Genomic DNA, 26,961 nt, shown 5'->3' with positions numbered 1-26,961 from the left:
AATTAACAAAGGCAATAATTCTTCAATAAACATCTGGCTACTTGTTACAAAAATGCAGCTGTAACATATATAATATACTTATACATCTTCTAATGTGCACAGTGTCCTTCGATCTTACCCTCTGAACTCTATCAATATGCCCTCCCTACATGTCTACCAGGCTTTGAAGTATTACGGTCTGTCTCCCACTCCCTGCCAGCCTTCGGACACATACATCTAGTGCTGTGTCTTCCTTTCAGGCCTGTCATGATTTACCCCTTCTCCTAACCCTGGTATCAGGAAGTGGCTCAGACTCTCCCCTATGTATGTGTCCTTCTAAATTATCAGTGGTATGCGGAGTCCAACTTTAACTCCTTTGCCCAGCACCTAGCCTCTTCCTTCCTTCTCCTTCCTGTCCTTGCGCTCCAGTGTAACATCGTACCCGTATTTCTCTTGTAAATTATACACTTCTTCATGCTTCCCTTCTAAGTTGTGTGTTGACCAGAGTAGGCCTTCTCTCGTTTTCTTGAGGCCTATTACAGGTTTGCCTTTCATCCCAGCCGCAATCCTTTCTAGACATTCATGCAGGGAGCCAATAACTCTTGCGCTCAGGCTCATGGCAGCCATGGGACTTTGAATTAACTTGCTTATGTCAATTTTTTTACTTTTTATTTTCAATTTATGTGGCAAGAAAAGTCCAGTTAGGAATTTACAACACTAATAGCTGTAACTCGAGCAAACGTCAGACCCACTGCTTTGCAAATGCTTGTTTTAATAGCTCCTTGCAGTAGTTAAGTGGTTAGTGGACGACCCTGTGCAGTACTTACTAGTGGAAATACAGGGTGACTTTTGTTGGTAAACTTGAGCATTGTTAAGATGAGGTACTTGTGCAGGTTTTAGATAACTCCTTGCAGCATGAGTTGGACAGAGTAATGTACAATTTGTGGGCATTCCCTTTCAATAGTGTCATTCAGAGTCACATATTTGGTAATGAAATGTTATTGGTATACGCACTGAAACCATGAAATGTCACAGAGAAACTAAAAACTTGGCAGCTATGTTTCTTCAGCGTGATCCGTAGCAGCCGAGTTTCCCAGGTCTATGCGTGATGTGCTGCTCCAATGCAGGTTTACAATCCCTTGTCACGGTACTCCTGTTTGTCAGAGGTTTGGCAGCAAGATGCTGTCGCCTATTTGCTATTAAAGGAAATGAACGATATACAGTTAAAATATGGCTGCTATGATAAGTTAACATCATTCCATGACTCAAAGCCATTTGCCGGTTTCTGAAAATCCTCATATACGAGTGAATAGTTTTCTGAAAGAAATGTCTGATCCCTACACACACAGTTAAAAAAAACCCACAAAAACAGCAATTTGTTATAAAATGCTGTTCCCTAGCAGTCCTGTTTCTATTTCCTTAAATTCTCCGTTGCTGGAGGGAAGCATCACCCTATTGGTCCGCGAGCCAGCGCAGGTTGCCGATGGAAACGGAAAGCAGACTGAGCCGGAAGCGGTGGGATTTGTGAGGGTTAAAGAACGCCGGTCAGGAGGCGCTCGTATTGGCAGTGCTGGCCTCGGTGTGCAGGATGGAGGTTACCAGGAGCAGTGAGTGAACGGCGACGCATTTCTAGTCGCACATTGCGCTTGCGCCACTGCAAGTTGCAAAGTGTCCTAACCACAGAAGGGTCATGGATATGTTATGAGATAACGCACGCACATATGCCAGCTGTTGTTCATACCCTTTTTGAGCTCTAAGGGATGTTTCAAGCACAGATACCGTCATGTACACAAAGGCACACCAAGTTGAGTTTATAATCGCTATGCTTGCCACAACAGAGTAGTAATGTCCGGCAGAAAGGTAGAAACCAACCATGTCGCTGCGTACCGTATGACCAAAGGAGCCGATGAGCTGTGTGTAGTAAACGTATCCGCTGCTTACAAAATGGACTGTGCTATTTTGCCCAAAGACAGATATAGAAGCAGTTTGGCAAGGGAGGTGGACTAAAGAATTAAAGCTGCGAGTTGGCCATTGTTGCCTAGTGGCGCAACTACCTGTTTGTGGAAAGTATTGCTCGGCGCTCTCTAATGCAACATCTGTTATATATAAGACTAAAAGCTTGATTGATGTTTCAGTATTAACGGTCAGTTGGAATTGAAGGCATACACTGAATATATGTCCTAAACTGTAGTTAGGATAGTGGTGTATACCACTGAATACTCCCTGAAGATGTGCTGAAGGTAAACCGAGGAAACGCTCATTGCGTTTTAACGGTATTGATGACTCCTAATGACTAACACATTAATGTATCTATTGCGGTAACAACTCTGTCTCGAATGCGTATTTTTTTTATTCTGTTTTTCTGTATGTCCCTTCAATTAAGACAACCTGCTCCGCAAAAGGCCGTAGGTTAGGTCTCGACGGCAAAACCTTGGAATATGGATGGGGTGAGAGAGGTTTTAGATCGCGCAACCTAATGTGGTATTTGGAGTGTATTTTCTTGACACGATTAACGAGAGGTAATTTTTTAACTGGTTTGTGTTCTCTACAGGAATGACCTTGAACTTGAATGAACAAGCAGTATGTTCACATATTTATACACTGATTTGACTGAGGCAATACATTGAATATGCCACTGTTTGACACACCACATATCCGCCTCTTAAGGCCTAGCTTGTTCAATGACGTAGACTCCCCGACCCATCAGATGCTCATATAAAAAGTGTCCGCTCTCCCCGACTCGCTATTTGGTGTATTTCACTGATGGTTGTGTATTTAGATAAGTTTGGAGTACACATAGGCTCGTTGTTTTCCTTCATCGTAGCTGAATAAATCTCCATCAGTAATCTCTCAGCACAAGTCTGGCAAGAGCCCTTTGGACTTGGAGACTCTGGCAACTAGGCAGGAGTTATGGCCAATATTTTCTGTCGCTGTAGCTATTGCAGGCTTATTGAATTGGCAACGACCTAATTTCTAGGCATTGACTTTAAGGCAGTCGTAGTTCTGAACAGGTAAAAAGAGGTATCGGGCAAAAATGTTGTTGTTCAGTTTAATTTCTTAAAATAAATAAACCTTTTATTCTTTTAAACTGCATACTAAAATGTTATTCTATAAAGCGGAAGCGATATCGTTATGATACTGAACACGGGGCAGAGGGCTGGATCACTCTCAATGTACTTGTCCCGTAAGTTAAGGCAGCAGCTCAAGCGGCCGTGGTGGCATTATTAAACTAATGCAGCCCACGCACTTCGTCTTCGACGAGCAGAGCATCACATCCAATGCAGTGTTGAGCACCGTTTTAGTTTTTTGCAGGGGTTCTTCGTCGATTGTGTGGTTGAGGCATGTATGGCAGGTGAGTTGTGGCCAAGTTCAGCAGCACTAGGCACCGACGGAGGTCAGAAGCAGGAAGACCACCTTGCGCCCAGAACAAAGGGAGAAAGGATGCATCACAGATGCCGATTAGTATTTCACGAGCAGTCTTACTCTTCAGTGGCAGCCCACCAGATGGTTCTTGAACTGTTTTGCAATTGCATGGTGCTGAGTAAATCGTTTTTCTGCTACTTTGGGAGTGCATTAACTTTTGGTTGTGAAAGAGCTGGCCAGTCATATCAGGCTGTGTTTCTTTGAGGTGCATATCAGTCTATTCCATTCGGAGAGAGCGCAGGGTTATTCGCAAGGAGCACCTCTGGAAAGTATAAAGCCTGCCGCCCAGCGTTCTTATGTAAATGTTCTCAAACCCTTTCTGTTTGTCACCATTGACATAACCCCCTTTTACATGTATGCCTCTTATATAGGTCGGTAGCCAGTATTCTCTCTTTGACCGCCTCTGCTTTAACCATAATATACAGGAACTTGTCGCCCCTCGAGGTGGTATTGTGAAATCCGACTGAGCGAATCAAAACCACCTCTTACGTTCAGCAATTTTTAATGTTTTCCATTTAATATGCAGGTTGTCCCTGCTCATACTAGTCTAGACAGATGAACCCATAAGCATTGAGAACAAGCATTGGCAAAGCCAATAGGTCTTGCCTATGCAAGGGCTATTGACTTTACCAATGTGTTTTAGCATGTTGTACACCAGCTTGGCTGCTGTTAAGCATGGCTGTACGTTGGTGTCGTGGTGGAGTGTCGTGGTGGAGTGTCGTGGTGGAGTGGCAGAGTGTCGTGTACTGGAGTGGCGTAGAGTGGGCTGGTGTAGAGTGCCTTGGTGTAGTGTTGCATAGTGTAGTCTCATAGAGTGCAGTGGCATTGAGAACAGTGGCATTGAATTCAGCATATACTGTAGCATTGTGGAGTGATACAGAGTGGATTAGAATGGCGCAGATTGAAGTGGCACGGAGTAGATTGGAATGGCGTGGAGTGGTACGGTGTAGAGTCTATTGGCGTAGAATGCACTGTTGCAGAGGAGCATAGAGTACTGTGGCGTAGAGTGGAGCTGTGCAGAGTAGAATAGTGTGGCCTAGACTGCAGTGGTGTGAAGTGCTGTAGCAAAGAGTGCAGTAGTGCAGAGTGGGGAAGAGTGCATTGGAATTAGGGTAGAGTACAACAGAGTATATAGGCTTAGGGTGGAGTGGCGCAGAGTAGTGGAGTGGCATACATGGTGTGGTTGCACACCACCATTAATCACCACATTTTCAATTGAAATGACCATTACATTTGCCCATACATAGTTTTACTAATAAAACTATAGAGTGCACAGACACAAATGTGTGGAAATTGCATTACCTAGTGTAATTTGTTTTGATAATATTAAAGTATTTGTTTCCAACACACTTCAGAAATGACAGTGCACTTCATTTGTGTTCCTAGTTCTGATATATTCCGTAATACTTACACGGTTAATTTAAAATGCTGTTGTGTGCTAGAAAAAAAACTGATTACTACCCCCAAGTATCCAGTAAGATAGTCACATAAATTCTCTACCTTAAAGTCAGAGAAAGAAAAGCAAACAAGCGCCCTCTGAAGACGGCGTCTGACATGTGACCTCTGTCTTTGAGTGCACAGCAGGTGTGATGAGATAAGAACAAGATTTACAGCCCTGTTTACAGAATGGGAGCACTCAGAAGGGTACTGTAAATATGGTTTTGGCAAGGGAAAGTAAGAACCCAAGCTGGCCAGCCTAAAACAAATAAAGCCAGCAAATGGAAATTCAAGAAAACACGAGTTACAAGCCACAAAGCTAATGGCAAACAGGTAGAATACATTCCTAAGTCAACTTTCTGAATGCCCCCAAGATTTTTTTAGCAAACCAAACTAATGCACAGTTTGGTAGGCTGCAACCTAAAATGGACCGTGGTAATAGAATTGGGATATTGGAAAACAAAAGAAAAAATGTGGTAATAGTACCATCTTAATAAAGAAAATACGACCTGCCATCACCAAGTTAATTGAATCTGCTTTTCTATCTGCACCAACAGCTTATCTGTTGTGGGTCAGTTGTCATGGGGTGTGATGTCCTTTAATCCATGTGTAACTATTCCTAGTTATTTAAGCTTTTGTGCAACGATTCAGGTGACACTCCACAGTTCAATGGCCAAGGGTTCCATTGTCAGTACGAATGTTGGGGTTGCCACAAACCACCTCTGCCTAGCTCCTTGTGTTACTCCAGAAGGGAGCGAGAGACACCTGTTAACCTGGTAATGGGGTCTGCTTACAATAATTTCACTGTTCTGAGAAAAGGTAGCGCATGCCCATTTTACCCAGGAAGTATGATGTTGCTCCATTCCAAGGAGTCGAATGCCTTTTTGGTGTCTAGCATACCTGACGCAGCCAGGGTGTCTGCATCCACTTGATCCATAATAGCATATAACATGCATAGACTATAAGCTGTCTTCCAGGTATAAAACCTGTCTGTTCCGGTAAGACCATATCTCTCGTCAGAGATGGTAGTCTGTACACCACAATTGGCACCAGCACCATGACAATGATATTAAGTATGTATAATGGTCTCTAGGACGGTCTTAAGTGGATCTATCCAGGGTGTAGGTAAAGCTGGTTATGGTAGCCTTACTATGTGATCTAGGCAAAACATCTCTCATGATTTATTGTACATTGTCAGCATTTAAGGTGCCAATAGGTCCTTATAAGCATTCTCCATTTTCAGCCCATCTGATGGACCTTTTACGTGTTGCATTGCCAGGTTGTCTGTGGCCTCTTTAATCTTACATCTCTTTTAGGCTTTAGGGAACACCCAGGTGTCCCTCTCCAGCCACTCCAGTTTTGAGTCCTCCATGTGTTGTCTTATACGTTTCAGGTCCACTGGCACCTTTGCAGTATATTCCAGCTCATGAGGCATTGTAAATGCCTGTAGTACCACCTGCAGGTTTACCTGTTGGCCCAGCATGTTAATCATTGCTGCTACCATTGTTTGTTGATATCCCCTGAGCAGCCTTGCCAGTGTTTGGCCTTTGCACTGACCCTTCCAGTGTCTCCTGGCTTGTACATACTCCCCAAAAAGTGCCACCTCTTGTGCTGTTAAGTCATTACACTCTTCTGTGGCAGAGGCGTGCCGCTCAGTTTACCTTCCATTAACCTCAACCGGATAAGAAAAGATGCTTTGCTGTTTATCAGATTTCTTATGCACCTTGAAAATAGCTTCAAACCACCAGGACCAAAACAGGTGAAAATTAAGGGCCTCGTTTAGAACTGTTTTATTAAGAGATGGTAAAAGAGCTATGTCTACCCAGGTGGAGCCTCTGTTGTCATGGTGTAAATCTGACTTGGTGGTCCAGCTGTCAAGGGATGCCAAGTCACAATGATGGTCATCCATCTCTATTTAGGGTGGGCTGCGTTTACTCATTTTCCCTGCTGTGTGGGTTATAGTGGGTACAGGCAGGGAAAATGTAGAATGGCCCGACATAAAGGGAGAAAGGTTCCTGTGCATTAGGCTATCAGTGTTTTGTATTGAGAAACACACTTTTGCTTTGAGACTATTTTCTCAGTACAAAAAGTTTTCCAATTGGGTGCTTTAAAAATGTTTTTCTGAGCAAGCCTTAAGTGATCTGAAGGAGGTATGGTGCCACTGTGGCAAGTTCCCTCACTTCAGCTAAATCAGACCAGACAGGCGGGTATCTTTAAATGTGGCGGAAGGTCCTCTGTCTATTTTGAGGCAGCCGTGGGTGTATCCCTCCATGAAGAGCTGCAGACTCTCGACCAGTTCGTAAATACCCACAATGCATGGTCTACTTGTCTTTAGTAGGCATGGCATTTAACATATCAGATGATTCTGATGGTCTTCTTTTAGCTTTGATATCCATGCATAATCTTGATTATCTACGTTAGCTATCCTCTAGAACATTAATAGTGCAACAGCAAAGACATAGCTGGCGATTGCAGGAAAATGGACAGGTTAGATGGGTCCTGAAATTTTCAAAGCCCCCGCATTCAATCACACCCCTTCTTCACTCCTCTGTTTATAATACACAGTGTATTATCGGATAATGATATATCGGGTAGAGATATATTAGAGGCTATGAGCTTACTTCGGGAATAGAAATGGAAAAAGAAGGTGGACTTGGGGACCTCAAAAGGAGAGAAATATATTATAAGCTATACCTGCAAGCATAGCACCACAAAAGAAGCACAAATACTTATTTGGATACTAAGACCAATGTTCCAAGTTATGTCCAATCTGATAATTAGTACACATGGTAATTACCGCTACTCTGATGCTCAGTATTTCATGGATGCCAAAATTAACTTATGAGTTTCCCACCTGAGAATGAACCTTAGTATGTGGAATCCATTTCCACCACACAACTAGTGCATTTTTTGAATGTATGTTCTAGCATTTTAACCTAATAGGCTTCCTCAGGACTTTTTCTGGTCTAGCCTGTCAGAAGGACAAATGTGGTAATTGACGTACAACTCAGAATTCCAATGCATGTGTAAATTGATGGATCGAGATTTTTAAAAATGTTGAATCATGGTCTAAAAGTCTGTAGGTTTATAGAAAGCAGGCATAGATTATATCAAGATATTTCCCCAGCTTTGATTACCATTATGTCCTTGTAGTACTTTAGAGCTTGAGTATGTTCTATTGCACTGTAGTAGTGTTTATTCAGTGCTTCATACTTTTAGAGGCACCAACATGCATTTTTAGACGGGTAGCATGCTACTCTGTGGAATGCTTTTGATGGAACAGTGCATGTTTGCTGTGTGACCTACATGGAGAGTGTTATGGTGTGCTCTGTATGGGCCAGTGTTATGCTCTGACGTTTTCTTGCTGTGGCGCTGCAAGAATTTGAAGAGAAACATTGATAGGTTGCTAAAGTGTTAAATTCAAACTGATGGAAACAATTGTGAGTACAGTCTTTCCTATGAAGTGTTTTAGTGTGTGGATGTGGCTGAAACTGACAAAATTGTCTCATAAACAAACATGTATCTGTACTTAATCATGTATGTCAGAGGTATGCAATGATAGACCCAGCTGCACGAGTCTATACCTGCTATCTATGGAGTGATATATATATCACCAGTAGTTAGTTATAGTTAGGAACATGTTTTTATAAGAAAAGCATTTTTTGACTTGCTTATATCTTTGGCACTTTTAAAATTTTATAGTAACAGTTCCTTTTTGTCTGTATCTGAATGGATAATGCCGACCCTCAGGTGCCTCCAGTTGATAAAGGAGAGTGGTCGCCTATTCTGTAAAGGCAGGGGAAAGCACAACGTGAAAGAAGAAACAAGTCTTTTTGGCAGGGTGCCTGCTTCTGAAAGAATTGTAAATGTGTGATGATGGTTAATCAGCACATGTAAAGGCTGCTGCGAGGGAGACAGTCATTTGATGCATCACAGTGAAAAATATGAAACTTTTTGTTTGCTTATGATATAAGCTGAGTTTTGAAGAGGGTCCTTCCAATGGAAACTTGTTAAAGTGTGTACTAGGTACTGCATGATTTGTGTATTACTAAAGATATTTAATACACTTGTTTTTATCTTAAACACTAAATTCCTTTGCACATTTTGTCAGCCTGTCTTATACTGAGTGTTATATAATGAACAATTTCCTAGCTATTGTAACGGGAAGTTTCGGTTCTATTAAGGACACATTGGCTAAGGTTAGGCTGTTCTTTTTTCACTTTATTTATACCCTTTATACCAGCAGCCATTCAAAGAGTTAGGTCATCAACAAATAACTAACGTAACTTAATTTCCCATTAGGCACAGGGAACACAGAAATAGCATATTGTCCACTCAGGCGTTCGCGTCGTCCTCCAGGACCCTCTGTCGATTCGCTTTCTCCCTCTTTCTTCCTGCGAACAGTGCCGAAAATCATCCCATTCACTCTTGTTTAGTGGATTCCGTTCTTTAGTTGAAAAAACAGCAGCAAAAAATACCGTTCCCCGAAACAGGATGAGTTTTGACAACATGAAGCATAACTCAGTTGTTAAGCAATATTGTGATGGTTTCAACCCAACAAATGTTAGTCCTACAATGAACAACATACAGTGAACATCAAGACATCCATACTTACGGGTAACTTGAGGATCTCTTTAAGAATATCATGCTACTGTCCCTCTGTCAGGTGGGAAAGGATATTGCATAAGGATGGGCTAATCCTCCCCTCCATATACTTAATAGAATTGAAACTTTGTTACAATAGCTTGGACATTTTTCATTCAATGCCTGGACTGAAGGAGAGGATTAGGCTGGAATAAAGCTTCTCCCCCTAGTGATGCTAGATGTTGGACTGGTTTAAAGTAAAACCTCTTAAATGTAGAATGTGAATACCAATCCGCTGCAATAAGAATATCTTCTAAGCTGACTAATAAAGAGGAAGCTTTTGAGGCCGTTGCCTCTCTCAGCATGATCTCCGAACAATGAAACATCAATGCTGGCCTCATCCATGGTCTATATGACCCACCTGGTTATAGTAAAAGACATCTGTTAATAAGGTTTGGCAAGAGCTATGAGCAGTTAACTCTTCCCATGAGGACACATTTTCTCTGTCAGACTTGTAAGCCTGTATAGCTCTGACTATACACAGTTTAGGAACTTCTTGAAACATAGGGTAAGAGACAGTTCTGAAGATAAACATTGTTGTTCTCGAAATGTGAAAAGTCACTCCATCTGGAGTGAATACTGTACCTGCTATATCCAGTGCACATATGTCCAAGTCCCTATGACAGGATAACAAACTAAAGTAGCTAATTTCGCCTACAGTTGTTTCCGTGACAGATATTTGTTTGCTGGGCATGATTTAAAAATAAGCAATACTTTGACATTCCGTAGAGTATCTGGGTTCAGGGGGATTAGGCAGTCTAACCCCCCTCAAGAGATTACATGCTAAAGGATATTCCCCCACTGGACGGCTGTTATTCTGGGATTGACCTGCCGAAATGGCTGACCTAAAGGTGTTAATGGATGTATATGCGAAACCTTCTGAAGCCTAAGAGGCAAGGAAATTCAGGGCATGGACAATGGATTCAATGGTCATGGATGATACCAACCCAGCCATCAAGACCAGGACGAGTGATATCTCTTGGTGGTACTGTCTGCCCAGGATTTGGCGAGTAGTGACTCAGCTTCTCGTGAAATACCGGGGACTTTCTAGCGTTCCCGGTAATCCTCCAGGACAGAAGCTTGCAGAACCAGATGATGCTTGTTCCTCTGGAGATCCCGGGGGTGATACGAACATAGTGGTAGACAGATCTAGTTCTGGCCCCTTGAGATACCTCCATAAAAAATTGTTGCCAGAGATTTTCATTCTTGATATGTGTTTTTGTATCATTGGAGATGTAATTTAGCTTGGGTAGACATTGCAAATCTGGGCCAAACTTTTCTAGACATTTCTAAAAATAGCAGATATGTTGCAGTGATGTAATATTTCAGGAACCATCAAACCTATATATTTAATTTTGGTGTCAAAACATGCGTTTTGAGGGTCAAGTAGTCTTATGGAGACAGAAAATATTTCCTCCGAGCAACCCTTCCGCCATTTTCCAAATTTGCAGCTCTGCAGTTGTGTTTTAGCCATCATATTGGTAATTTATTATTATAATGTTTTTGTTTTTAGGCTTTCTGTTTATTCAAATTCGTAAACATGAGCAAAGCAGGTGGTAGCAGAGGATCTTTACCTTCTGACAGTGTTGCTAACTACAAAATCTGATGACTCGTTTCAACAAAGAAAAATGTCATGGCAAACTAATCAGAGAGAAAAGCTAACATCAACTGCAGATGGACAGAAAAGTTTGAGATCTGCAGAACTACGTCAAGACGAAGTTCACAAAAGGTTGAAAATTGAAGAGGATCAAATATTTTATCATTGTAACCAGTGCTATGGGTCGTATACAATGGAAACATGCCTGGAAAAAAAGCTTAGAAAATGTTTTATCAAAAAATAGCAGAAACCAGTGAATCACAAGAAGAATCCAAGTCTTCTGAGATAGGTATGACCACCAAACCCAATGCCCATCCACCTAGAAGAACAACGGCTACCCTCTGTCCAACTTTAGCAGCTGGTCAGAAAACAGAGGCTCTTCAGTGGGTTATCCGTGGTTTAGCTAGAATGAGGGCTAAAGGGATTGACGAAAGAGCAAAGTATGAGTCTAAAAGGGCAAACATGTTTTTATCTGCAGCTAGTTTATTCCAAGATGTTTTCAGCTGAGTAGCTGATCTAAACAGTGAGGTGAATGTATTTGCAGCAGATTTGTATGACCACCCGAGCTGAATGCTTACATATATTTGAAAAAATGAATGTACCATGAGCTCCCAGAAGCAAAGTATCCACCAGCCTTCAGTTTAGTTTGCACTCTTAGAAAAGGCAAATTAAGTTTTAAAGCCACTTTTGAATGCCGGGTACAGGTTCACACTCAGTGAGATCGGAGAAATAATGTTCAACATTGATAAAACCGTATTGGTCCATAATAATGAAATTAAGATTTTTCTGGTGAGAAGGTACAATGACAAAATTCGTTTTTTTCAGTCTAACAAAAATAATGAGCCACTTATGGTGTTCTCAGCTGTTTTGACTCTTGAAGTTCTTGGTGCCATAATAAGATCACAGGATGCAGTGAAATAAGCAGGAATCATTTTTAAGAAGCGTCCTGAAAGATTTAGGTTTTGGACTTAATCACAAATTTTGTTATGCCCCAGAGCACTGCAGTTCATGAGTCCCCAAAAATGGCTGATGTTGTCTTAACATTTTTTTTATATCACTGTTTAATATCAGCAAAGCAAAACTGTTACAAAAACCAAAGTTTGGAACAGAAGCCGACAACATTGATGATGGCTTTGAAGATATAAGCGAAGAAGTGAAACAGTCCCATGGACCGACATGCTTATGCTGTGCAAATGTACCCTTTTTTCCCCAAATCATGTTTTATGAAATACAGTATGGCAAAAAGAAAACTCCACTACACATGACTGCCAGCCCAAAATATGACAAGTGCAAAAGTAGACTTCAGTGAATAGGAATTGTGCATCAACAAGTTATAGTGACATAGTACTGAACAGGAACCTGTTATCTGGCAGCACGCCACTATCAAGTCACTTTACCAGGAAAGGATTTACAATTGCTGCTCTTAATAATTTTGATTTTGAAGACAGCTCTTCTTTGTCTGGAATATCCAGCACACATGATACTGCCATTGTGCTTTTTCAAGACTGTACCAATTAAGTAGTTGCTGGAAAACAAGCTGTCAGCTGTAGGCATAAACAAATGAAGCTGCAAACCTATAACCCAACTGCCTTGCCAGCATGTGCAAAATCACTACAAGCTATCAACACGTCCCAGTCTACTAGAACATTTCAAAGTGGCTGAGGGCATTGATCTTCTACCTGATGCTGTGGTCTGCAAAGCTGCTTTAACTGTTTATCATACTGCTTATTCTGTGCAGATTAAAGGTTGAAGAAAAGCCAGTTCATCTGTGGGCTGGAATTCATGCTCGGATTTCCCATAATACCGTCCCAGTGAAGAAGGTTCACCATACCATCTCCAGTCTCAAACTATGCAACAGTATACACAGCTCTAAAAGATTAAAAAAATGTGTGTGCTCAGCTTGAAGACCAGCCTATCCTGCAATTTTCTGCGATGAAATTGTTTTCTGTATACTAGCTTATATTTTTGTGAACAATCCAGTAAAATGTTCTGATCTTTATCCAGTGATGGGTGCTTTCCACATGTCAAACCTTGTGTTGCGATGTGCAGGAAGTCATTTCAGTGGTTGTGGAGTAGACAATGCACTTATTGAGGCTCAAATCTTTTGAAGCAAAACTGTCCAGTCAGTATTGAGTGGAACTCGTTATGTTCATTCATTGCAAGGTAGGCTCATCATATTTGAGGCTACAGAAACATTGCGTTGGAATGCTTTCTGGAACAAGAATGACAAATTAGGTTTTGTATATCTTATCTCATAGTGACAAGTCACAGGATGCACTTCATGCAAAAGAAATAATGCAAAGCCAGGCAATGTTCAATACACAGAGTTAAAAAAAAAAAAAAAAAAAAAAAAAAAAAGTTACTAGAGTTTGTCAAAGAATGCGAAGAAAAATCAGAACTTTGCAAGTACTGGGGAAATCTTTTACACATGATAGCTCTAGTGAAAAACATGCTGATCGGGGAGGTGATTGGGAGCTGCATGTGAAGGCTGTGGAAGCACTGATTACTGTGTTTATTAAATTCGATTACATAAACTACATAATTGGGACCTGGGATTTGGAAAGAGTAAAGAAGATACTGGTGGAAAAACCATACCAAAATTAATTCAAAGACATTTTGTAGCGAAAGACAGAGGGAAGGTTCAATGCTTTGGCTCCAGATTTGAAACTGGAACAGACGATCCAGAGATCACAAAAGCTCAGAGGGTGTTGTTGATCAGAGAGTTAAAAGTGAATATGTTGCTCAATGGCAGCTATTTCTATTAACAGTGTTTTCAGAAAGATGACCAATTCAAAATTGGTGGGCCATCGTGAAACTGTTTCTCACCACAAACTTGTGGGAAAGAGAGGGGAACGTTTTAATAAACTTGACAGCCTTATCCATTTCATGGTGCAGCAAACAAACCCCCTTGAAATGACCCAGACTGTGCAACTACACAACTTTGTGACCAAACAATGTGGTTAACGATATAAAGACAATCTTCTAGGGGTCCTGGGACATGGATAAAAACTATACGCGGAAGTGAAGCAGGAGAGATTTGTTTTGGAAGAGAAAAAGCTGTTTGACATAATCACTAAAGCTAAACTTCCACGCTTTAATTGTCATAGGATGAGTTACGTCCAACCAGCCACTACAAAACAGGTTATAGAAAAACAACTTTCGCAAGCATATACAGATGAATGTAGCAAAATAAAGGGCCGAATTTATAAAGGACATTCTGTTGCATGATCTTCCAACAATCGCATTATTTGATGGAGATGCTGCAGCTAAACCAGTGAAGCATAAACTTCTACAAGATCTCAAACGTTCACCTCAAGAATTTCAATTCAAAAGGTGTCCTCATTGAAAACTGCTGTTGGGGACTATGTCAAGTGCGATTAGTCAAGATTTATTCTGTGCAAAACTTCATAGAGGAGGCTGGACTGGTTTGTAGTGAGTACCAAGGGGTACTTGCACCTTGCACCAGGCCCAGTTATCCCTTATTAGTGTATAGGGTGTCTAGCAGCTTAGGCTGATAGATAATGGTAGCTTAGCAGAGCAGCTTAGGCTGAACTAGGAGACGTGTGAAGCTACTACAGTACCACTTAGTGTCATATGCACAATATCATAAGAAAACACAATACACAGTTATACTAAAAATAAAGGTACTTTATTTTTATGACAATATGCCAAAGTATCTTAGAGTGTACCCTCAGTGAGAGGATAGGAAATATACACAAGATATATATACACAATAGCAAAAATATGCAGTATAGTCTTAGAAAACAGTGCAAACAATGTATAGTTACAATAGGATGCAATGGGGAAACATAGGGATAGGGGCAACACAAACCATATACTCCAAAAGTGGAATGCGAACCACGAATGGACCCCAAACCTATGTGACCTTGTAGAGGGTCGCTGGGACTATTAGAAAATAGTGAGAGTTAGAAAAATAACCCTCCCCAAGACCCTGAAAAGTGAGTGCAAAGTGCACTAAAGTTCCCCTAAGGACAAAGAAGTCGTGTTAGAGGAATAATGCAGGAAAGACACAAACCAGCAATGCAACAACTGTGGATTTCCAATCTAGGGTACCTGTGGAACAAGGGGACCAAGTCCAAAAGTCACAAGCAAGTCGGAGATGGGCAAATGCCGAGGAAATGCCAGCTGCGGGTGCAAAGAAGCTTCTACTGGACAGAAGAAGCTGAGGTTTCTGCAGGAACGAAAAGGGCTAGAGACTTCCCCTTTGGTGGACGGATCCCTCTCGCCGTGGAGAGTCGTGCAGAAGTGTTTTCCCGCCGAAAGAACGCCAACAAGCCTTGCTAGCTGCAAATCGTGCGGTTAGCGTTTTTGGACGCTGCTGAGGCCCAGGAGGGACCAGGAGGTCGCAAATTGGACCAGCAGAGAGAGGGGACGTCGAGCAAGACAAGGAGCCCTCTCTGAAGCAGGTAGCACCCGGAGAAGTGCCAGAAACGGGCACTACGAGGATGCGTGAAACGGTGCTCGCCGAAGTTGCACAAAGGAGTCCCACGTCGCCGGAGACCAACTTAGAAAGTCGTGCAATGCAGGTTAGAGTGCCGTGGACCCAGGCTTGGCTGTGCACAAAGGATTTCCGCCGGAAGTGCACAGGGGCCGGAGTAGCTGCAAAAGTCGCGGTTCCCAGCAATGCAGCCCAGCGAGGTGAGGCAAGGACTTACCTCCACCAAACTTGGACTGAAGAGTCACTGGACTGTGGGGGTCACTTGGACAGAGTCGCTGGATTCGAGGGACCTCGCTCGTCGTGCTGAGAGGAGACCCAAGGGACCGGTAATGCAGCTTTTTTGGTGCCTGCGGTTGCAGGGGGAAGATTCCGTCGACCCACGGGAGATTTCTTCGGAGCTTCTGGTGCAGAGAGGAGGCAGACTACCCCCACAGCATGCATAAGCAGGAAAACAGTCGAGAAGGCGGCAGGATCAGCGTTACAGAGTTGCAGTAGTCGTCTTTGCTACTATGTTGCAGGTTTGCAGGCTTCCAGCGCGGTCAGCAGTCGATTCCTTGGCAGAAGGTGAAGAGAGAGATGCAGAGGAACTCGGATGAGCTCTTGCATTCGTTATCTAAAGTTTCCCCAGAGACAGAGACCCTAAATAGCCAGAAAAGAGGGTTTGGCTACTTAGGAGAGAGGATAGGCTATTAACACCTGAAGGAGCCTATCAGAAGGAGTCTCTGACGTCACCTGATGGCACTGGCCACTCAGAGCAGTCCAGTGTGCCAGCAGCACCTCTGTTTCCAAGATGGCAGAGGTCTGGAGCACACTGGAGGAGCTGTGGACACCTCCCAGGGGAGGTGCAGGTCAGGGGAGTGGTCACTCCCCTTTCCTTTGTCCAGTTTCGCGCCAGAGCAGGGCTAAGGGGTCCCCTGAACCGGTGTAGACTGGCTTATGCAGAATTGGGCACCTCTGTGCCCAACAAAGCATTTCCAGAGGCTGGGGAGGCTACTCCTCCCCTGCCTTCACACCATTTTCCAAAGGGAGAGGGTGTCACACCCTCTCTCAGAGGAAGTTCTTTGTTCTGCCATCCTGGGCCAGGCCTGGCTGGACCCCAGGAGGGCAGATGCCTGTCTGAGGGGTTGGCAGCAGCAGCAGCTGCAGTGAAACCCCAGGAAGGGCAGTTTGGCAGTACCAGGGTCTGTGCTACAGACCACTGGGATCATGGGATTGTGCCAACTATGCCAGGATGGTATAGAGGGGGCAATTCCATGATCATAGACATGTTACATGGCCATATTCGGAGTTACCATTGTGGAGCTACATATAGGTAGTGACCTATATGTAGTGCACACGTGTAATGGTGTCCCCGCACTCACAAAGTTCAGGGAATTGGCTCTGAACAATGTGGGGGCACCTTGGCTAGTGCCAGGGTGCCCTCACACTAAGTAACTTTGCACCTAACCTTTACCAGGTAAAGGTTAGACATATAGGTGACTTATAAGTTACTTAAGTGCAGTGTAAAATGGCTGTGAAATAACGTGGACGTTATTTCACTCAGGCTGCAGTGGCAGGCCTGTGTAAGAATTGTCAGAGCTCCCTATGGGTGGCAAAAGAATTGCTGCAGCCCATAGGGATCTCCTGGAACCCCAATACCCTGGGTACCTCAGTACCATATACTAGGGAATTATAAGGGTGTTCCAGTAAGCCAATGCAAATTGGTAAAATTGGTCACTAGCCTGTTAGTGACAATTTGGAAAGAAATGAGAGAGCATAACCACTGAGGTTCTGGTTAGCAGAGCCTCAGTGAGACAGTTAGGCACTACACAGGGAACACACACATATAGGCCACAAACTTATGAGCACTGGGGTCCTGACTAGCAGGGTCCCAGTGACACATAACAAACATACTGAAAACATGGGGTTTTCACTATGAGCACTGGGTCCTGGCTAGCAGGATCCCAGTGAGACAGTGAAAATACCCTGACATACACTCACAAACAGGCCAAAAGTGGGGGTAACAAGGCTAGAAAGAGGCTACTTTCTCACACAACCCCCCCCCCCCCCAAACGAAGGACAATAAGGCTAACCTTGGCCAGTTGAGACTTTATTGTCTAAGTGGTGATAAGTAGAGAGTAGCTCTGCGATAGACTGGTTACTCCTTTTATCATCCACTATATGGTTACTTCCCTGTGGGGATGTAAACCACCCTGTTTGAAGTTTTTTAGCTAAGCAACAATGTGAAGATGTATTTTCAGAGTTTCTATCAGTAAGTTTTAGTTTAGAGCAGTGGGAATTGTCCACTGAACCTATCTGTAGTGATGGAAATGCCAGACAGGGATGCTGTCTCAGAAAAGCCATAGCTGGGCAAAAACTTTGTCCATATGGCTGGAAGAGAGAACAGGGATGCTGTTTCTCTTGAGTTGGAGCAGGGCAGGGATGCTGTCCTATGAGCTCCACACTAGGGCAGGGATGCTGTCCTAAGTGTTGTGAGGCAGTGCAGGGTTTCTGCACTAAAGTTTCTCTGGGAGGGTTGGAGGGATGCTCCATGTTAACTAAAATGGTGCTCTTTTTCTCACCAATGTTAGTTATCCCACAGAGAGGTACTTCTACCTCAGGGAGTCCAGCTTTGCCAGCTGATGATTCCCTTGGAACAGGTGCCACCCCAGGAGAGGTTTCTCCCACCACAGGAATGCTATCCTGAATGGCAGGGTGGTTAGGGGATACTGTGATACCCTTTTTACCTGTTGATGGAGAGGGATCCTGAGTTTTCAGGCCTTCTCTCCTTTGCTTTTTCATTTCAGTAGAAATGAGAGGGAACAATTCCTCAGGGATGCCCAGCATGGCTGCATGGGCATAAAACTCTACATCAGCCCAACCTGAGGCCTCTAGGTCATTACCTAAGAGACAATCTACAGGTAAGCTAGGTGATACCACCACCTGCTTAGGGCCAGTAACTCCACCCCAACTAAACTGAATTATAGCTAAGGGAAGAAACTTAGTGGAGTTATGGACATCAATAATCTTATACTGTTGTCCAATGATGTGGTGATCAGGATGCACTAGGTTTTCAGTCACCAAAGTGATACTGGCAACTGTGTCTCTGTAGGCCAAGGCCTCAACATCATTTATTGAAACTGTCTGCCTGTACTTATCCATTGTAAGGGGACAAGCAGCCAGTGTGGCAAGGCCAATGCCACTAGGTGTGACAGAAACTGTCTTGGGACTGACTACCCCAGTTTCTACTATGGACCCAAAAGTGAACCCAACTACACCCTTAACTTGACTGTTGCCAGCAGTCCCACCACTAGTACCACTACTGCTAGGGGCACTAGAGCTTGATGTATTAGTGGTGGTAGGCTCAGGGGGTTTACCTGGACAGGACTTATCCCCTGGCCTATGGCCTCTGTTTTTACACACAAAGCACCAAGGCTTTTTAATGTGTGTGGGTTGAGAAGCAGAGGAAGAATTTGTTTTATCCCCACCCTCTGAAGAGTGTTTAAGATTTGAAGTGGGATCTTTGGTTTTACCCTTATCCCCATGCTTATCTTGAGATTTTTCACCAACTTTCTTCTTATTGCCATCTTTGTCACCCCCTGTATGAACTTTTCTGTTCACCCTTGTTCTGACCCATTTGTCTGCCTTCTTTCCCAATTCTTGGGGAGAGGTCAGATCAGAGTCTACCAGGTACTGGTGCAACAAATCAGACACACAATTATTAAGTATATGCTCTCTCAGGATTGTGTTATACAGGCTTTCATAATCAGTAACTTTACTGCCATGTAACCACCCCTCCAAGGCCTTCACTGAATGGTCAATGAAATCAACCCAGTCTTGTGAAGACTCCTTTTTGGTCTCTCTGAACTTTATCCTGTATTGTTCAGTGGTTAAGCCATAACCATCCAGGAGTGCATTCTTAAGAACTGTAAAATTATTGGCATCACTTTCTTTCACAGTAAGGAGCCTATCCCTACCTTTTCCACTAAATGATAGCCATAGGATAGCAGCCCACTGCCTTTGAGGGACATCTTGTACAACACAGGCTCTCTCAAGTGCAGCAAACCACTTGTTAATGTCATCCCCCTCCTTGTAAGGGGGAACTATCTTGTACAGATTCCTGGAATCATGCTCTTTTGCAGGATGACTATGGGGAATACTGCTGCTGCCACCATGGGTTTCTAAACCCAGTTTCTGTCTCTCCTTCTCTACTTCTAAAGTCTGTCTATCCAAATCCAGCTGTTGCTTCTTGAGCTTCAGTCTGGTTTGTTCCACTCTCAATCTATTGAGCTCCCTTTCTAACAATCTGTCATCAGGGTGGGTGGGAGGGACATGCCTTGAAACAGAAGTATGGTGCGAATGGACAGAAGGAGACCTGTCCCTTACAGAAGCCACCCTAACAGCTTGGCTAACAGAAACATCACTACCAGTATGGTGAGAATAAATGCTTTTGCTATGATGTGAGACAACACTATTTATATGGTGTGGCTCATCATCATTACCAACTATGCTAGACTGTCTAGTAATGGGCAGGCTAGGAAGTTTCTTTCCTGAATCTTTTCCTGGGGGAGTCCCTGGATCAGATTGAGAACCATTAGCTACTTTTTCAACAGATGGGGCACTTATGGCCTTATCCTGTACTCTAAGCATGTTAATTAACAGTTCTAAGGAAGGATTCTTCCCTACACTCAAACCTCTCTCTATGCAGAGATTCCTTTCTCCTTTCCAGCTAAGGTGATCATATGCAAGTTTGGACAGATCAACATTTTGGCTTGTGCCAGACATTTTTTTTGAGAGAGTTAAAGTGATAGTAAAAGATAAAAAGTTTGTCAGAGCTTTTAGAAAGACACAGAAAAAAACTTTTAAAACTTTTTAGAACTTTTTAGAAAGTTAGAAGTACTTTTCAGCACTTAGAAAAGAGTGAAAAGAGGAAATGCAAAACTTTTTGGCTATGTGTATATACACTGACCTTGTTTTGTATATTTTTCTCTTATGAAAAGTACAATGACAAGAGTGGTAAGTAGTCTCAAAGCACTTATCCCACCGCTGCACAACCAATGTAGGAGGCTGGACTGGTTTGTAGTGAGTACCAAGGGGTACTTGCACCTTGCACCAGGCCCAGTTATCCCTTATTAGTGTATAGGGTGTCTAGCAGCTTAGGCTGATAATGGTAGCTTAGCAGAGCAGCTTAGGCTGAACTAGGAGACGTGTGAAGCTACTACAGTACCACTTAGTGTCATATGCACAATATCATAAGAAAACACAATACACAGTTATACTAAAAATAAAGGTACTTTATTTTTATGACAATATGCCAAAGTATCTTAGTGTACCCTCAGTGAGAGGATAGGAAATATACACAAGATATATATACACAATAGCAAAAATATGCAGTATAGTCTTAGAAAACAGTGCAAACAATGTATAGTTACAATAGGATGCAATGGGGAAACATAGGGATAGGGGCAACACAAACCATATACTCCAAAAGTGGAATGCGAACCACGAATGGACCCCAAACCTATGTGACCTTGTAGAGGGTCGCTGGGACTATTAGAAAATAGTGAGAGTTAGAAAAATAACCCTCCCCAAGACCCTGAAAAGTGAGTGCAAAGTGCACTAAAGTTCCCCTAAGGACAAAGAAGTCGTGTTAGAGGAATAATGCAGGAAAGACACAAACCAGCAATGCAACAACTGTGGATTTCCAATCTAGGGTTCCTGTGGAACAAGGGGACCAAGTCCAAAAGTCACAAGCAAGTCGGAGATGGGCAAATGCCCAGGAAATGCCAGCTGCGGGTGCACAGAAGCTTCTACTGGACAGAAGAAGCTGAGGTTTCTGCAGGAACGAAAGGGGCTAGAGACTTCCCCTTTGGTGGACGGATCCCTCTCGCCGTGGAGAGTCGTTCAGAAGTGTTTTCCCGCCGAAAGAACGCCAACAAGCCTTGCTAGCTGCAAATCGTGCGGTTAGCGTTTTTGGACGCTGCTGAGGCCCAGGAGGGACCAGGAGGTCGCAAATTGGACCAGCAGAGAGAGGGGACGTCGAGCAAGACAAGGAGCCCTCTCTGAAGCAGGTAGCACCCGGAGAAGTGCCAGAAACAGGCACTACGAGGATGCGTGAAACGGTGCTCGCCGAAGTTGCACAAAGGAGTCCCACGTCGCCGGAGACCAACTTAGAAAGTCGTGCAATGCAGGTTAGAGTGCCGTGGACCCAGGCTTGGCTGTGCACAAAGGATTTCCGGCGGAAGTGCACAGGGGCCGGAGTAGCTGCAAAAGTCGCGGTTCCCAGCAATGCAGCCCAGCGAGGTGAGGCAAGGACTTACCTCCACCAAACTTGGACTGAAGAGTCACTGGACTGTGGGGGTCACTTGGACAGAGTCGCTGGATTCGAGGGACCTCGCTCGTCGTGCTGAGAGGAGACCCAAGGGACCGGTAATGCAGCTTTTTGGTGCCTGCGGTTGCAGGGGGAAGATTCCGTCGACCCACGGGAGATTTCTTCGGAGCTTCTGGTGCAGAGAGGAGGCAGACTACCCCCACAGCATGCATAAGCAGGAAAACAGTCGAGAAGGCGGCAGGATCAGCGTTACAGAGTTGCAGTAGTCGTCTTTGCTACTATGTTGCAGGTTTGCAGGCTTCCAGCGCGGTCAGCAGTCGATTCCTTGGCAGAAGGTGAAGAGAGAGATGCAGAGGAACTCGGATGAGCTCTTGCATTCGTTATCTAAAGTTTCCCCAGAGACAGAGACCCTAAATAGCCAGAAAAGAGGGTTTGGCTACTTAGGAGAGAGGATAGGCTACTAACACCTGAAGGAGCCTATCAGAAGGAGTCTCTGACGTCACCTGGTGGCACTGGCCACTCAGAGCAGTCCAGTGTGCCAGCAGCACCTCTGTTTCCAAGATGGCAGAGGTCTGGAGCACACTGGAGGAGCTGTGGACACCTCCCAGGGGAGGTGCAGGTCAGGGGAGTGGTCACTCCCCTTTCCTTTGTCCAGTTTCACGCCAGAGCAGGGCTAAGGGGTCCCCTGAACCGGTGTAGACTGGCTTATGCAGAATTGGGCACCTCTGTGCCCAACAAAGTATTTCCAGAGGCTGGGGGAGGCTATTCCTCCCCTGCCTTCACACCATTTTCCAAAGGGAGAGGGTGTCACACCCTCTCTCAGAGGAAGTTCTTTGTTCTGCCATCCTGGGCCAGGCCTGGCTGGACCCCAGGAGGGCAGATGCCTGTCTGGGGGGTTGGCAGCAGCAGCAGCTGCAGTGAAACCCCAGGAAGGGCAGTTTGGCAGTACCAGGGTCTGTGCTACAGACCACTGGGATCATGGGATTGTGCCAACTATGCCAGGATGGTATAGAGGTGCAATTCCATGATCATAGACATGTTACATGGCCATATTCGGAGTTCCCATTGTGAAGCTACATATAGGTAGTGACCTATATGTAGTGCACCCGTCAAATGGTGTCCCCGCACTCACAAAGTTCAGGGAATTGGCTCTGAACAATGTGGGGGCACCTTGGCTAGTGCCAGGGTGCCCTCACACTAAGTAACTTTGCACCTAACCTTTACCAGGTAAAGGTTAGACATATAGGTGACTTATAAGTTACTTAAGTGCAGTGTAAAATGGCTGTGAAATAACGTGGACGTTATTTCACTCAGGCTGCAGTGGCAGGCCTGTGTAAGAATTGTCAGAGCTCCCTATGGGTGGCAAAAGAATTGCTGCAGCCCATAGGGATCTCCTGGAACCCCAATACCCTGGGTACCTCAGTACCATATACTAGGGAATTATAAGGGTGCTCCAGTAAGCCAATGTAAATTGGTAAAATTGGTCACTAGCCTGTTAGTGACAATTTGGAAAGAAATGAGAGAGCATAACCACTGAGGTTCTGGTTAGCAGAGCCTCAGTGAGACAGTTAGGCACTACACAGGGAACACACACATATAGGCCACAAACTTATGAGCACTGGGGTCCTGACTAGCAGGGTCCCAGTGACACATAACAAACATACTGAAAACATGGGGTTTTCACTATGAGCACTGGGCCCTGGCTAGCAGGATCCCAGTGAGACAGTGAAAATACCCTGACATACACTCACAAACAGGCCAAAAGTGGGGGTAACAAGGCTAGAAAGAGGCTACTTTCTCACAGTAGTTTGGACTGTTCTAGAGATGTAAGTCAGTGTGCCCCTTGCAAGAGCTGCACATTGTCTTTGACAGTTATCTTGAACTGTCTGTCAAAGAATGTGACAGAATCAGATGAATGTCTACAAGTGGAACAATTGACCTTGCTTGCATCAAACATTTGATATGTATATCTGTGCAACTGGATAAATTATCGTCATCAAGATCGAGTCAGATGAACTTGGAGATGTTAAGTCACCCAAATATTGCTGCTGATTCAGTGAACACTGAATTTCCAATTATTGCAAGTCAAATGATTCAGTGTGGAGTTGGTGCCTGCAAAGATTTTCAAAAGGTATGGGACATATTATTCAAGACCGTAACAGCAAATTGGAAGAAACGGACCCTTATGTTGTGCTGCATGTTGAGTGGGCTGTTCAAAATGGTTCCAATCGAATCATTGTACTGTCAGATGACATGATGTTATTATTGTGCTACTTATATTTGTTGCAATGTTCATAAGTCAGAGATTGTCAGTTATGGATACACTATGGGACATGTGAAAAAATACATTTAATCCACTTCATATTCTGTACAAGAAACTTGATTCAGAGATACCCAGTGTATCAAGGCACATATTCTTATGGGTGGGGACACTATGAGCAAAATTGGAACAAAGCTTGGAGCTTTAACTGCTAAACTTGTGAAGTTTCTAAGAGGACTTGCTGAGACAGAAGAAGAATGTGACGTAGAAAAATACCTTGTGCATGTGTGGGAAACGAGTTCTGATGGTCACATTTGACGATCTTCTGAACAGTGAGTTCGAGATCCGTCCTGCTCAGTGACCTTCCACTGATGACATATTCTGTGCGTGGACACATTGAGAGAGTTCTACTTGATCAGAAGATGTTTAAATGTTTTGAATCCTGCATATGTAGAGAAAGATCCTTGTGAATTTGATTGGGTAGATATTGATAGGGTACTAAAACCTATGCATTTTCTATCTACGGCCTCTACCCACAGAACCTACACGTACATGTACTTGCAAAACGTGGGGTACAAAAAGATGTCCCTGTCTATATGACCTTTTCAGATGTTCAGCGTTCTGCAAATGTACCACAAGCGATTGCTGAAACAGTGAACTATGAAAAAGTGTCTAAAACCAGAGTGATAAAATTTTTTTCATATTCAGATCATAAATATTGTCTGTATACATAAAAGGATTAAAAACAATGATTGTTTCATTTCTACGTAGGTCCCTTCTTCCTCTATTATTGCTGCCATTTTGGAAAATGGCGGAAGGGTGGCTCTGAAAAGGTAATTTCTGTTTCTGTAAGACTACCTGACCCCAACACTTATGTTTAGACCTCATAATGAAGTATAGAGGTTGCATAGTTCATGAAATATTAGATCATCACTGCAAGGCATCTGCTATTTTTAAAAATGTTATCCAGAAACATTTGACTCGGATCAGCAATGTCTACCCAAGCTAAATTACTACTCTAATGATCCAAAACACAAATCAAAAATGAAAATCTCCGGACAACAGCTTTTTACAGAAATATATCAGGAGGCCGGAATTAATTGAAAAATCCCAAGAAAGTTCTATCTGAACTGGAAACCAGACTTGAGATCTCCAAATCGGAGCGATTGTCTCCCAAGTTGTGTGAACAGTCTGATCATGGCGATTGGAGGCATACCCTTTCTTCTTGCTCCAGTCCTGTAGAAAGGCATCCGTGCCCACCGCATTGGGGTCCAGTCTCCAGCTCCAGTACCTGTCCAGTGGTAATCCAGGCAAGAAGCAAAAAGAGCCCTTGTGAAAGACCACACATGGATTGTTTCACCAGAAGCACCAGAGGGTGCAGCCTCCAGAGAATGCCACCCTGCCAGTGCTGTTAGTGCCACTCCGTCACCTGATTGTCTGTCCCTGGGAGGTGTTCCACAGTGACGGAGATCTGATTGTCCAGGCAATAAGAATAAAAGCTCTGGGCTGGTCAGAGATGGGCTTGGATTTCGTTTACCTGAGGTGATTGATGTAGTGGACTTCTGCCACATAGTCCATCTTGAGAAGGGTGCAGCCCTGGGCTCTGTCCTGTTCAACATTTCACTGCAAAGGACCCTGCCGTCAACCCCCGGCAATTTATATGGAGAGATTGTTCTGCTCTATAATCAGACCTGGTTGAGATCTAAAGGTGGCCTACCTGTTCCATGCTTCCATATGGGTGCCCTACCACTGGAGTTCTTCGTTTGCCTCCTCTGAGGGGAACAGACTGGGAGTAAGTGAGACCCTGACATATAGAAAATACATGAACCCTCTCGCAGCCATCGTCAGAAGCCACGGAATGAACATCGTGTCATATGCCGATGAGACACAACTCTTCATTTTTCCTCACCGAAGACCCAGACTTGGTCAAAAGGAACTTCCACTCAGGAATGGAAGCAGTCACCACTGGATGAGAGAAAGCTGCCTCAAGCTCAACTCTGATAGAAACATAAAAAAACTACACTCATCTAGAACTCCTCCGCCAGATTCATCCTGGACCTCACACGCCCAGAACATATCTCCCAACACCTGAGGACCTTCCACTGGCTCCCGGTCGAGAAACAAATCACCTTCAAGCTACTCACCCACACGTACAAGGCCGTACACAACGCAGGACCAGCCTACCTGAACCACTGCGTTTCCTTCCACACCCCCGCTAGATCCCTCTGCTCTGCCTAGCTGGCCCTGGCCACCATCCCTCGCATTTGTAAAACCACTGCCGGATGACGATCCTTCACCTACATCGCAGCAAAGAGCTGAACAACCTCCTCTGCACCTCAGACAAAGCCCATAGCTCACCATCTTCAGGAGGAACCGAAAGACGTAGCTCTTCGGATGAGACCCCCCAGCATCTTGAGACCCTCATGGGTGAGTAGCCACGCATTACAAAAACTGATTTATTGTGTCCTTGTGTGGCTCCATAATGAAGGGGGCCCGGGAATATGGCCTGAATGGATGAAGACAGGAGACCTACAATGCGAGCTATCTGTTTCAGAGAGATGGAGGGTTTGGCCAGGGTTCTCTGGAGCGCTTGCTTAATTTTTGGACAGTTTCTGTGAGTAAAGTCTCAGGGTAGCCTTGACGGAGTCCATCATAGACCCCAGAAACTAGATAGACTGAATCAGTAAGAGGGAAGACTTTAAGTTGACCACAAATCCTATGGATTCCAAAAGATTAATGGTCATTTGAAGATGTATTGATAGACCTTTGGTCACTGGTCATCTAGGTAGACTAGAAGTCTGATCCCCCTGGCCCAAAGGGTCTCCACTACTGGTTTCAAAACCTTGGTGAAG

The 26,961-nt window shown here is 44.0% G+C and overlaps 1 protein-coding gene across 4 annotated transcripts in view; it reads left to right on the top strand.

The window, feature by feature from the left end:
• The first annotated feature begins 1,461 nt into the window (after positions 1-1,461).
• The window catches only part of PARN (poly(A)-specific ribonuclease), a 690,538-nt gene continuing 665,038 nt past the window's right edge, over positions 1,462-26,961 (top strand). For all 4 annotated transcript variants that reach the window (XM_069210428.1, XM_069210424.1, XM_069210427.1 and 1 more), the window contains exon 1: positions 1,462-1,586. In XM_069210428.1, the coding sequence (XP_069066529.1) occupies positions 1,568-1,586 (19 nt within the window). In that variant the 5' untranslated portion in view covers positions 1,462-1,567. The remainder of the gene's footprint in view (positions 1,587-26,961) is intronic.

This window comes from Pleurodeles waltl, chromosome 10, assembly GCF_031143425.1.
Source record: "Pleurodeles waltl isolate 20211129_DDA chromosome 10, aPleWal1.hap1.20221129, whole genome shotgun sequence".
NCBI lineage: Eukaryota > Metazoa > Chordata > Amphibia > Caudata > Salamandridae > Pleurodeles > Pleurodeles waltl.
The sequence above is the reverse complement of the archived record's forward strand: the minus strand, read 5'-3'. Positions and strand labels throughout refer to the sequence as shown.